The sequence below is a fragment of the Bubalus kerabau genome, chromosome 3, assembly GCF_029407905.1.
Source record: "Bubalus kerabau isolate K-KA32 ecotype Philippines breed swamp buffalo chromosome 3, PCC_UOA_SB_1v2, whole genome shotgun sequence".
NCBI lineage: Eukaryota > Metazoa > Chordata > Mammalia > Artiodactyla > Bovidae > Bubalus > Bubalus kerabau.
The window spans coordinates 169316860-169329915 of NC_073626.1; the positions used below are offsets into that span (position 1 = coordinate 169316860).

Consider the following 13056-nt stretch of genomic DNA (forward strand, 5'->3'; position numbering starts at 1 on the left):
GAGTAACTATATCCTCATACTATTTTTCAGGAAAAGAAAGCAGAAATTGTTACTGTTTCGGCTACTGCAATCACATTTCAAGCTCTCTGCAAGGAAGCTCAACTCAGTGTCCTTGTAAAAAAAAAATCACAAAAAGTCATCTTATTGATGACTTCACAAGGCACATTCAAAGGCCATTGTAGGCAGTAATTCCCATAGTCCCACAGAGCTGTTCCATACTGCTGCTGTGTCCTTTCAGACACAAAGACTCATTAATACATTATAGCTGAGAGTCAATTAAAAGACGCTTACTCCTTGGAAGGAAAGTTATGACCAACCTAGATAGCATATTAAAAAGCAGAGACATTCATTTGTCAACAAAGGTCCATCTAGTCAAGGCTATGGTTTTTCCAGTAGTCATATATGGATATGAGAGTTGAATTATAAAGAAAGTTCAGTGCAGAAGAATTGATGCTTTTGAACTGTGGTGTTGGAGAAGACTTTTGAGAGTCCCTTGGACTGCAAGGAGTTCCAACCAGTCCATCCTAAAGGAGATCAGTCCTGGGTGTTCATTGCAAGGACTGATGCTGAAGCTGAAACTCCAATACTTTGACCACCTGATGCGAAGAGCTGACTCATTTGAAAACACCCTGATGCTGGGAAAGATTGAGGGCAGGAGGAGAAGGGGATGACAGAAGATGAGATGGTTGGATGGCATCACCAACTCAATGGACATGAGTTTGAGTAAATTCCAGGAGTTGGTGATGGACAGGGAGGCCTGGCATGCTGTGGTTCATGGGGTCACAAAGAGTCGGACACGACTGAGTGACTGAACTGAACTGAGAGCCAATTATAAACGGAGGATTCAAAATGGTGTAGTAGGGAAGGGCAAAATAATTGATGTGGTTGTAAGAGAAGAAGAGAGCTAATTAGGCATATGTTGTAGCACCTGCCCACCAACACCCCTTTAAAGGGGTCCCACCCACACCTTAGAGAAGGTTCTCTTCCACCTGACCCTACTCATAATTGGGGTTAGTCATTTGAAGGGTGCAAATCTGATCCATCCCAGGTCAGCCAGTCTTTGAGAAATTATAATAAAAAGTAAAAATTTGAGGTCCTTGTCTACTGAGGCAGAAATCAAAAGCATTTTCATGATGGAGATTGGTTATCACAATGTCCTGATACAGATCATGTTCAAGTGCATTCCAAACATATCCAGAGAGATCCAGAAAGGACACTGAATAGAGTGATAAAGCCAGTTGTAGGCAGATAAGTGAAAATCAGACCATGGAGACAAGTCTCAAGAGAAAACTATGGATTTCCCAAGGGGTAGGTTCCATCAGACTGTGGTCCAGCAGAACTATAACTCTTATTTGTGGGCTCCATGAGACAGCTTTTACTTCAGTACCTTCATTGTACTTCATTTTCTGGAAAAGATGGCCAAATGCAAGGAGGAGGGAAATGAGAAGAAATAGGTTTGTTCTTTGAGAGAGGCGAAACATCTATAATAAATGCATAGATGAGTAGAAGAGACAAGGAGTGTGTTCTGAGCACTGAAACTATACAATGTCAAAATCAAACATGAAAACTTTCCTATTTGTAAGTATTTCTGAAGAGGAGATCTAAATTATTCTTTCTGAATAAGTAAGGGTGCATAGTTCATTTTTTTCATATAACAATTATTCCATTATTTATGGAGTGTCTCTCAAAGTAAAAAGCATGCTTCACTGGTAAAAGAGAGAAGATTTTTAGGCAGCTCACTAATTACTGTTTCATATTTTAGAGTTATTTATTTTAACCTATATTAAAATAAAACATAACTGTACATCTGGCCTATAAATTCACAGATAGTGAGGGTAAGGCTAAGGTTTAAAAGGTGAATCATTTTAAAGTAGATTTAAAGAAAAATATTAACCCAGTGGTACACAAAAATAGGAAAAATATTAAAGCTTGTGTGTAAACATTGCAATTTAAGATAGCCTGATTTTTGTTTGTTTAATCTGCATAAGTAGTTAATGAAACCTCTTTTTCTAGGACATTTTTAACCTGGGGTTAACTTTTTATTCCTATTTTCCTAGAAACCTGATAAAGGTAGAATGTACGTTGACATGATAAAGGTAGAATGACAAGGCAACATTGCCCCTGGCATAAATTAAACTAAGGCCTGTGAGGCCAAATGCAGCCTGTAGACTTTTGTAAATAAAGTTTTATTGGAACACAGATATACCCCTTTGTTTTCATGCTGCTTTCATGCTTGCTGTGTTTTCACGTACTGTTGTTGCAGCAGAGCTCACACAGCTAAAGATATTTATGATCCAGCCCTCTGTAAAAAATACATTTACTGACCTTTAGCTTATGGCAAAAAATCCCAATTGTAAATAACACTTGGCCCAGGAATTCTTAGTGTACTATTAACACTTGGTGAGAAGCCATGGCTTTGGCTTTCTCTATCTACCATGACTCTTGTAACCGAGCCCCTAAAAGCTGTACCTATGCAGTTTTTAGAAGAGATACTGGTTCCTCTGGGGCATGGGACACGGGCCACCAATGTGGCCCTGTCTCCTTGCACCTGAGCTGTCCCTTACAGAGCTGCAGTCACTAGAACGGGTGTGAGGACTCCTACCAAGCACGCAGACATGTTTTCTACACAGTACCATTGGACCTGAATGACATATACAGATGATTTAGGTCTTATCTGACTAGCTAGTAGAGTCTGTGAAGAACTCTTTAAATGCAGCTTGATATACTTTGTTTTTCATGCCAAAGGTATCTGCTCACAATGTTATAAACATCCAGGACTATGAGCTTGGTGGATGGCTACTGTATTTCCAAGCCATACCTTTAGGTCCTCTGGTACCATCCATTCCTGAAGGTCCCGGGCACCCTGGAGAACCTGGCTCACCCTGATAGTTTAATGAAACAGAAGACTTTAACTGAATTTCAAATACAAATGACACACTCTTGACATGACCCAGTTATCATTTTCTATAACAAAGTTGGCTTTTATAATTTGTGTTGTAAAGAAAATTGGAAATGGATTGCAAGCATATCACTGCATACATCTAGTTTGTAAAAAGTTGGCAAAATGCTTCCAGAAGTAGTGATACCAACAGGAGGTATCCAATTCTCTATATTTGATTGTAAAACAGTAATTGCATCACATCATTTGAACTTTAAGTTTTGAATGAATGAACTGATACCAAATAAAATATTATTATAAAGCTTTAAAAATCTATTTTACTCCAAAAAATGAGTATCAAAGTATGCTATACATTTTCCAGAAGTTGTAAGTTAGGCTCCTACAGTTGTACTTCCTGGGGTATTCAGCTCATGATTGTAAAGATAAAAAATATTTACAACAAAAGCTATGATATCTGCCATTGGATAGGAAGGCTTTGAAAGCAGAATTTGGGTCATTTTTTCACATGACTCTTTAATCTGGTGAACCAGCAGTCCTGAGGCAAGTCTTTCTGAAGCTGTTTAAACAAAGGAGGGGTAGTATGCGGAGTAAGTGATTTGATCATCTATGTCACTGGAACCAGGCGTGAGCACTGGCCAGAAATTAGTTACATCATGGCCTTCCAGAGTCTCCATTCTTCTCTTGACCAACTTCTTATATTCTAAAAGCTGTTGAAAGGACCCTGACATACACTGGCAAAGTAAGATGCCTAACGGGCATCCCCAGGGCAGAAAGGTTTTATTATTTCTTTCCTTCCAAAACAGCAGCTGCTTACCTGGTCACCCGGAAATCCTGGAAAACCAATGTTGCCTCTCAGCCCAGGTGAGCCTGGAGGGCCTGGGGGTCCAGGAAGCCCTGGCTGTCCATTTCTTCCAGGCTCCCCAGGGTGAAATCCAGGTGGTCCATGGCTTCCTGGCTCTCCTCTCCTTCCTTGCATCCCAGGATGACCTTTATCACCTGATGGAGTTGGAAGAGTTACAGACCTCTTAGAGGAAATTTGGGGCGGGGCGATAGTTAGGCTATAGGTCTTTGGTCCTACTTATAGGAGATGAGAGCTTCCCTGGTGGCTTATATGGTAAAGAATCTGGCTGCAGTGTGGGAGACTGGGGTTCAATCCCTGTGTTAGGAAGATCCCCTGGAGGAGGGCATGGCAACCCACTCCAGTATTCTTGCCTGGAGAATCCCCATGGATAGAGGAGCCTGGCAGGGTGCAGTCCACGAGGTGGCAAAGAGTCAGACACAATTGACTGACTAAGCATATAGGAGATGAAGCCATGTCCTAGGAGTTAAGAATACTAATTCCTGCCCTAAACCACATCACAAAGATTTCTGGCTTCTGTGATCTCACTGTAAAAAGGATTCCTCCATAAACAGACCCAGGGCTATCCAAGAGAAGGATGCTTTATTTATTCCAGCATCACTTACTTTATTATAACACGCTTATTTTACAGATGAGGAAGGACTCACCCAGAGAAGTTAAAACATTCATCCTCTAAAACTAGTTAAAGAAAGAACCCAGATCTCATGCAGATCAGGTCTAAACCAGGGAAGGGGAACACAAACTCGCTATCAAAACCCTTGTTATGCAGTGTATCTGAAGGCCAACAGCACAGATATCGAGGAACACGTTAGAAATCCAGACCTGTTGATTCAGTAACTGCATTTTAACAAGGGCTGCCAGGGATGCCCACTGAAGGCTGAGTAACACCTTTTGTACTTGAAATTCTGGATAGTCACTGTGCTACTCGTTTTAATGAAAGTGTTAGTCACTCAGTTCTGTCTGCCTCTTTGCAACCCCATGGAGTGTAGCCCACCAGGTTCCTCTGTCCATGGGATTCTCCATGCAAGAATACTGGAATGGGTTGCCATTCCCTTCTCCAGGGTTTCTTCCTGACCCAGGGATTGAATCTGGGTCTCCTGCATTGCAGGCAGATTCTTTACTGTCTGAGCCACCAGGGAAGCCCAAACCCAGGAATACTGTAAACCTGGAACCAGTATTTCAAGTATCTGTCTGGATTGATTCTAGTCGGGAATATCTGAATCTATTTCTTTTTTCACAGTACATGGGATCTTCCCGGATCAGGGATTGAACCCGTGTCTCCTGCACCAGCAGGCAGATTCTTAATCATTGAGCCACCAGGGAAGCCCCTAAACACATATGAACTACAGCTAAGTTCTAACATGGAAAAAAAAGTACCATGAGGGAGATTCCTAAGCATGTATTTTTATTTTTATCTAAAGAATGACCTTTCCTAAACTCTGTATTACAGTTTCCTTGCCAAAGTTGTCTAATATACATGCTTGTTTGAATGACCTATAAAGAAGTTAATTTACTTAGTATGGTTAAAAAACATAGGCATTTACCATTTTCTCCTGGGAATCCACCATCCCCAGAAGCTCCAGGTTCTCCAGTTTCCCCCTTCTTGGAAATAATATCCATTTCTCCTTCATATCCCGGGGGTCCTCTTGCTCCTTTAGATATTAATTATATAAGAGCAAAACAAATTATGACTGTATAAGAAGCATCAGACATGTGATTATTCCTTTGTGGCTCTTCACATTCAGTTTGCAAATTCTCATTCAACCTAAACTGTATTTATGTTCATAGACTGCACGGTATCAACATTGTTGATTGACTTCATAAAGGAAGGTCCATGCCTTTTACACTCCTTTCCCACCCTGTCCAGCAACGGTGTCTGATATATAGTAAGTCCCTACCTATGAACGGGTTATGTTCCTAGAGTGCGTCTGTAAATCCAATTTGTTTATAAGTCCAACAAAGTTAGCCTAGGTTCCCAACTAACACAGTTGGCTTATATAGTACTATACTGTAATAGGTTTATAATATTTTTTACACAAATAATATATAAAAGCAAATACATACACACACACGAATTTTAATCTTAGAAGATCTTGAAAAATAAGAAAGTGAAAGTGAAGTCGCTCAGTCGTGTCTGACTCTTTGCGACCCTGTGGAGCCTACCAGGCTCCTCTGTCCATGGGATTTTCCAGGCAATAGTACTGGAGTGGATTGCCATTTCCTTCTCCAGCGGATCTTCCAGACCAGGCTCCTCTGTCCATGGGATTTTCCAGGTAATAGTACTGGAGTGGATTGCCATTTCCTTCTCCAGCAGAACTTCCCGACCCAGGGATCAAACCCAGGTCTCCCGCATTGTAGACAGACGCTTTACCGTCTGAGCCAATAGCTGCATAGAGGGGCTGGCATCGAGTGAACAAGCAAGAAGAGTTACTGACTGGAGGAGGGACAGGAGGTGGGAGATGGCAAAGCTGAAGGATCGTCAGCAATAGGAGACAGAGGGCAAAAGGCAGTTTCACTCATGCCTGACATTGATGGAATGCACGTTTGCATCTTTGGAAGTTCACAACTTGAAGATTCATGTGTGGGGGACTTACTGTACACTGAGTGCTCAGGGAATGTTTGCTAAATTCAAGCAAACTGGTCTCAGTGAAAAAAGGCTTGAAAAGTTCCAGGTCTAAAATACATCTCTTTATCCTGTAAATTTTAAATTGTCCATCTCATATTTTCCAGTTCCTCATTTTTCCCCTTGCTAACTACCCACCAATTGTCTCTTACATTAAAAGAACGGACAATTAATTTGGTTTTCCACATACAGAATTCTAAAAGGTAGGAGGGGTGGACAATATTTCTTCTTGTTTGGGCAAGCACTTTCCAGTGGTAGATGTGGGATGGAGTGGGCTCATCCCAGCTTGGCGAGAGCCACTTACTAACAAGTCAAGAATTTTGTAAACTAGTTGCTAAATCACTGGTTGTTTTAAATCAGTCATGGTGTGAGTATTTGCAAACACTACAGATCTGGGCATTTTTTAAAAAATTTATTTGAGAGCCAGCCTACCGGCACATCACTGACACTAACCCAATTTTAAATATTTTTAGTGAGATAATTATATAGTAGCATAATAGCACAGCAAACATCACTTATCTAAGCTAGCAGAGAATGACTCTTTCATTCCTTGATTCTACATAAATAATTTGCAGGCTAGTAAAACAAAAAATAATAGTACAATCAATCAACTAAAAGAAATTTGAATAAAGTATGAGGCTATTTGCCCAAAGGGTTTTAAAGATAAAAACTTTTGTTTTTAGAAATTGTCAAGCCTTCATTCTTAACAGTGGAAATGAATTTGTACCTTCAGTCTCTGCACCCTCTTTGGCCAAGAGATTAAAGTAAATATTTAACAAGAATGGGCACAGAACACTGACACCAGTGGTCTTGAAACTTTTTTTTAATGAAAACTCTTTTTTTAAATGAAGCCTGGGAGAGATGCAACTTACAGCCCAGATGAAAGCATACTCAAACAAGTGAGTGGTCGGCAGGCTACTGTCCAAGGGCCAACTCCTGCTTGCTGTCAGTTTTTACAGAATCTGTGAGCTCTGAATGATTTCACAATGTTAATCACTGGCGGAGGGGACTCAAGAAGAATAGAATGACACGTGAAATTAAATGAAGCTCCAATTTCAGTGTCCATAAATAAATTTTACTGGAACATGGCTATGTTTTTTTGTTTATTTATTTCAGGCTGCTTTTGCGCTCTAAATGCCGAGTTGTGTAATTTCGACAGAGACCGTAGGGTCTGCAAAGGCTGAAATATTTATATCTGGCTTTAAACAAAAAACTGGTTTGTTTGTTTGTTTTTTCATTAAAAATGTTGAAGCAGGATTTGGGGGTCAGGAGCCCTGCTTGGACCCCATTCGCAAAAGATGAGAACGTTTTCTGAAACCCAAAAGCTACCCATCAAGGCCCTTGTTATTTTTTTCTGTTAATAGAACAGTTCCATCACCACAGTCATATATGATTAGACTGAGAGGTAAGGAAAACAAATTTTTGTTTAAAATCCTAAAACAAACACCACAGATTCAGAAGGAGCAGAAGGATCCATTTTATTTTTCAGGGATTGTACTTACAGTTTCTGGCCAAAGACTAAAAACAAGCTGTGTTGCATCACGGTGCTGTCAGCTGCATTTACCTTTGACACCTTTCAATCCTCGGTCTCCCAGGAAGCCAGGCCAACCCTTCTCTCCGTGTTCTCCCTTTCTGCCAGGGTGTCCATCCTGACCAGGTTTTCCTCTCTCTCCTGGAAAACCCAGGAAGCCAGGCAGCCCCTGGGGTCCTGATGAATGAGAATATGAAAATTTAGGGAAAGTTTTATAGGCTAGTATGGTTCCTGGATCTGTGTTTCTTTCTTTCTTTCTTTCTTTTTTTTTTAAGATTTTTGATGAGCATTTTTTGTTATTTATTTATTTCGGCTGTGATGGTCTTCACTGCAGCATGGGCTTTTCTCTAGTTGCGAAGAACGGGGGCTACTCTTTGTTGTGGAGCTCGGGCTTCTCATTGCGAAGCGCGGGCTCTAGGGTGCTGGGGCTTCTGTAGTTGCGGCACATGAGTTCAGTAGTTGTGGCTCCCAGACTCTAGAGCGCATGCTCAGTTAGTTGCAGGGCACAGGCTTAGCTGCTCCACGGCATGTGGGATCTTCTCCAATCAGAGATCAAACCTGTGTCTCCTGCATTGGCAGGTGGATTCACCACTGAGCCACCAAGGAAGCCGGATGGGGACCATTTCTAAAGTCTTTATTGAATTTGTTACAACGTTGCTTCTGTTTTATGTCTTTTTTTTTTTTTTTTGGCCACAAGGCATGTGAGATCCTAGCTTCCCCACCAGGGATCAGATCTCCACTCCTGCATTGTAAAGCGAAGTGCGAACCACTGGACCCCCAGGGAAGTCCCTATCTGTGATTCTTGCCATCCACGTAGAGATGCAGACTTGCCCCAGCTCTGAGCTTGTGCTCAAGCGCTATCAACCTCACACCTGTAATAGCCAGGCTGTCCCACTCAAGCTTCAGTTTTCCACCCTACAGATTTCAGCTGCAGGCCCTTATGCTTCTGAGTCCCAACTCCATAAACTTCAAGAGAACTGGGCCTAGGGGAGGTGGGGTGAAGTGTGGGGGCCCATCCAGGGTGGAAGCACACCTGCCCTGACCCCACTCTCTATCAGGACCCCCAGTCCTTTGGGCAGAAGTGTTTATGGGTTCTGTATACCTAACTCCACCACACCCCTTCTTTCCCATTAACTTAAACCAAAACATTCTGCCCCCGAAAATCATAATACAGAGGACACGAAGAAGGGAGTCCCATAGGAAATGATAAAGTCAGGCTAATAGACCAGTCAGGCTAATTCCTGGGCTGGAAGATCCACTGGAGAAGGAATAGGCTACCCACTCCAGTACTCTTGGGCTTCCCTGGTGGCTCAGCTGGTAAAGCATCTACCTGCAATGCAGGAGACCTGGGTTCAATCCCTGGGTTGGGAAGATCCCCTGGAGAAGGGAAAGGCTGCCCACTCCAGTATTCTGGCCTGGATAATTCATTCCATGGACTGTATAGTCCATGGGGTCACAAAGAGTCCAACATGACTGAGTGACTTGCTCTTTCAGTTTCAATAGACCAGGTAAATCCTACAGTAAGGTCACATGTACAAGAGTAAGTTTTCACCTGGCAGTTGATTTTAAGTTTATAAACTGAGGGACATATTAGAAAAGCGATACACACCCTTTGGGCCTGGAAGACCAGGTAGCCCATCGTCTCCAGTGGGGCCTGGGACCCCTGGAAGACCTGGGGTTCCATCTGCCCCCGGCCATCCCGGGACTCCAGGAAGGCCCTTCATTCCAGCAGGTCCCAGAGGTCCCATGTCCCCTCGCTGTCCTTTCCAACCTGGGGCACCTGTGATGTGACAAACAGCAGTGACAACAAGGCATGAAGACTGAGAACTGGCTTCACACATGAGCAGGAAAAAAAATCCATAGTAGCTTCAACTGTGTATCTATGGCCAAGTAAACAATATTTATCAGCTAAAACAACAGTAGCAACTTTCCATCAGTTTAAGGTTATATTTTTCTGGCTGCTATAAAAAGAAAGGCAGATTATTTAAGTAAATATTTCCCTGTTGAGATGCATTATAAAGAGTCTTTTAAAATGGAAAATGGATAATGGTAAAGAATTTGTATTTACTCTAGGGTGAGGAGAGGGTGGGAACTAACAGAAGAAAACATTCCAGGTGCTTTTTGAAGCTACCGCCAAGTGAATTTTGGTCAAGCTGTTTACTGCAATGAGAGAACCACAGGAAACAGCAGCGTCATCTAGCATTACGGTGGTAAAAGTAAAGCTCTCGTGGCCCAGTTTGCTCTCATCTCATTCGGCTCCTTCAAGAAGGCATATTCCTGGATTTGGATAAATGCCTTTAGGATCTAAACAATAGATGACAATCTGAATGATGAAATAAAGATCCCATTGGAAATAGCCCCCTGGCACCCTGAGTTGAGAGACAGTTTTTCATGGGTCTCTTTGAGCTCCTGTGATGTCTTGCTGGGTGTGCCAAGAACACAGAGTCCTGACCCACCCTTATCTGGAATATTCTCAAGGTTGCATTGGCAGTGAGCAGCCTTGACATGATTTAGTACCTCCCCTGAGAAGAAAACTGGGGCTTCCTTGGTGGCTCAGTGGCAATCAAACTGCCTGCAATGCAGGAGACACAGATGTGGGTTTGATTCCTGAGTCAGGTAGATCCCCAAAGGAAGCCATGGCAACCCACTCCAGTGTTCTTGTCAGGAAAACCCCATGGACACAGGAGCCTGGCGGGCTCCAGTCCATGGGGTCGCAAAGAGTCAAACACAACTGAGCCACTAACACTTTAATACTTTCACTTTCTTTCTGGTAAGAAAAGCAGGCTGTCATGCTTTTATGACAATAATGAGGTTACCTCATTATTGACCAGAGGATTTTTGCAGAAACTAATGCCTGTGGCCAGTGATTTTTATCTTGGCTGGCCAAAAATTAATTCTGTTATTTCACTAACACTTTGCTGGCTATTTCATTAGTATGTACTTAGTTATTCAGTCGTGTCCAACTCTTCGACCCTATGGACTGTAGCCCACCAGGCTCCTCTGTCCATGGGATTTCCTAGGCAAGAAAGCTGGACTGGGTTGCCATGTCCTCCTCCGGGGAGACCCAGGAATCAAACCCGCGTGTCTCCTGTGTCTCCTACGTTGCAGGTGGATTCTTTACCCGCTGAACCACTGGAGAAGCCCCAGTTACATCTGACACACCTGTAATACCCTGTACCATGCATTGGTACCATGAGTTTTAGTTTCACTTGCCATGTCAGAGTCAATCACTACGGTTTTTTGTCTTTTTGTTGGCCTAATATTCGTATTGTCTGAATCAGAACTATATTCTGAACAACTATCATCTCCTGAGAAAATACTATATATTTAACATGGACAATCAGAGAAAGTATGTGTATAAAATTCACCAAAAAATTCTTCTTCAGTTACAATTTTTGCAATGCATTAATTTTTAAAATTTTATGGTAATAAACTTGGGTTCATAATATACACTAGGTTAGAACAAAAACCTAACACAGGATAATGTGAATGATAATGACAATAAGTTGTATAATGAAATCTTGATCAATTTTAAGCTCTAGCAACTTCACATGGTGATGTTAATTGTAATCACTCTCTAAAAATGTATTAATACATCTCCGATCAATAATGTATTACTATACAGCTATGGTAGCCCAGGCTCTTACATCACACCAGAGAGACTTGGGTGACATGGGGGAATGTCACCAACAAGAAGCTCATGCTACTTGCTGTGCTGTGAATAACAATGTCCTTGACCCAAGAGTCTTGCTCCTGTCAGCACCCACAAAAGAACAAGAGAGATTATTCCTTTGTAAGTAGATACATCCCATACCTGTCGCAGTTCTTGACACCTGCCAATGCTTACCTGGACTGCCTGGAGCCCCGGGGAGCCCCGGTTGCCCTGGTATCCCTGGAGCACCTCTTTCACAGGAGTGACCAGGTAGGCCTGGGATCCCTGGAAACCCAGCATTTCCCTCTCGGCCCTTGGGACCTTGGAGACCTGGAAATCCGGGCATGCCAGCTGGCCCTGAAATGACACAGTTCATTGTGACACTCAGGGCATAAACTATACAGATGGCCTACCATGGTGTTCGTGTGGATCAGTACTGGAGGTAAAAAATTTGATCCTGGCTCAGGGTTCCAATGAGTTACGCCTCTGAATGGATTTTCTTGTCATAGATTGTAGGTAGCTCCGAGTGCACCCAAAAACCATGCTTGTCTATGAGAATTACTTGGTAAGGTTATGCAGACAATACAGATGTTGCTTATGCAAATAAAAAAAAAAGTAGCTCTTCCTGATTTTAATTAACCTCTAAAATTGCAGCAGTCCTTCCAACAAATATCCACACTGCTTACACACCCTGTGTGCATTGTCTGAATTTGCATTTTGTAAGTGATTTCATCCCTGGAACTCCCAAATTTTTATATATTGAGAAGACAATACCATACTTTTCAGGAGGGGGAAAAAGCCTTCTATAATTCTGTATTCTAACCTAAAAATCTATTTTACTGTTTCATGTTTTCATTGTATTTTGGTTCATGTGTTTGCCTTTTTTAAATAGCAATCACAGAGCATTTTCAGTTGTTGGATTATTTTACATTGCAAGTTAATATGCAAATATTTTCCATTTGATTGTAATCTTTACAGATATAATTTTAATTGTTAATGCTGTTCAGTTGCTAAGTCGTGTCCAACTCTTTTGCAACCACACAGACTGTAGCCTTGCAAGGTCCCTCTGTCTCTGGGATTCTCCAGGCAAGAACACTGGAATGGGTTGTCATTTCCTTCTCCAAGGGATCTTCCCAACTCAGGAATCGAACCCATGTCTCCTGCATCTCCTGCTTGGCAGGCAGATGCTTTATTACTGAGCCACCCGGGAAACATTAATTGTTGTAGCTGAATAGTATACCTTTGAGCGTGGTATGTGAGCATGTGTGCATGTATATATATTACTTTACTGTTTTCAATTGTTCCCCTACTGTGGATAATACTACAACAGTATTTTCATATTAACTTTCACATTCTATTGAACACTTGCCTTAAATACATCTCATAAGTGAGATAGTGGGATTACTGGGTCAAAATTATTTTCATTGACTCACATAATGTATTATCTTGTTCTGTTCCAATTAAATGGGTTTCTGTTCATGAATGTTTCTGG

General features: G+C 41.9%; 2 protein-coding genes across 11 annotated transcripts in view; one reads left to right on the forward strand and one right to left on the reverse strand.

Annotated features, from left to right (window-relative positions):
- RHBDD1 (rhomboid domain containing 1) overlaps positions 1-13056 on the forward strand; it is a 208775-nt gene that overhangs the window by 189137 nt on the left and 6582 nt on the right. The window lies entirely within an intron of this gene.
- The window catches only part of COL4A4 (collagen type IV alpha 4 chain), a 152746-nt gene that overhangs the window by 46271 nt on the left and 93419 nt on the right, over positions 1-13056 (reverse strand). Inside the window, exons 29-34 of the mRNA XM_055573635.1 lie at positions 11760-11921; positions 9522-9692; positions 7946-8089; positions 5303-5410; positions 3714-3895; positions 2819-2882 (exon numbers count right to left, since the gene is read on the reverse strand). Of these exons, the coding sequence (XP_055429610.1) occupies positions 2819-2882; positions 3714-3895; positions 5303-5410; positions 7946-8089; positions 9522-9692; positions 11760-11921 (831 nt within the window). The remainder of the gene's footprint in view (positions 1-2818; positions 2883-3713; positions 3896-5302; positions 5411-7945; positions 8090-9521; positions 9693-11759; positions 11922-13056) is intronic.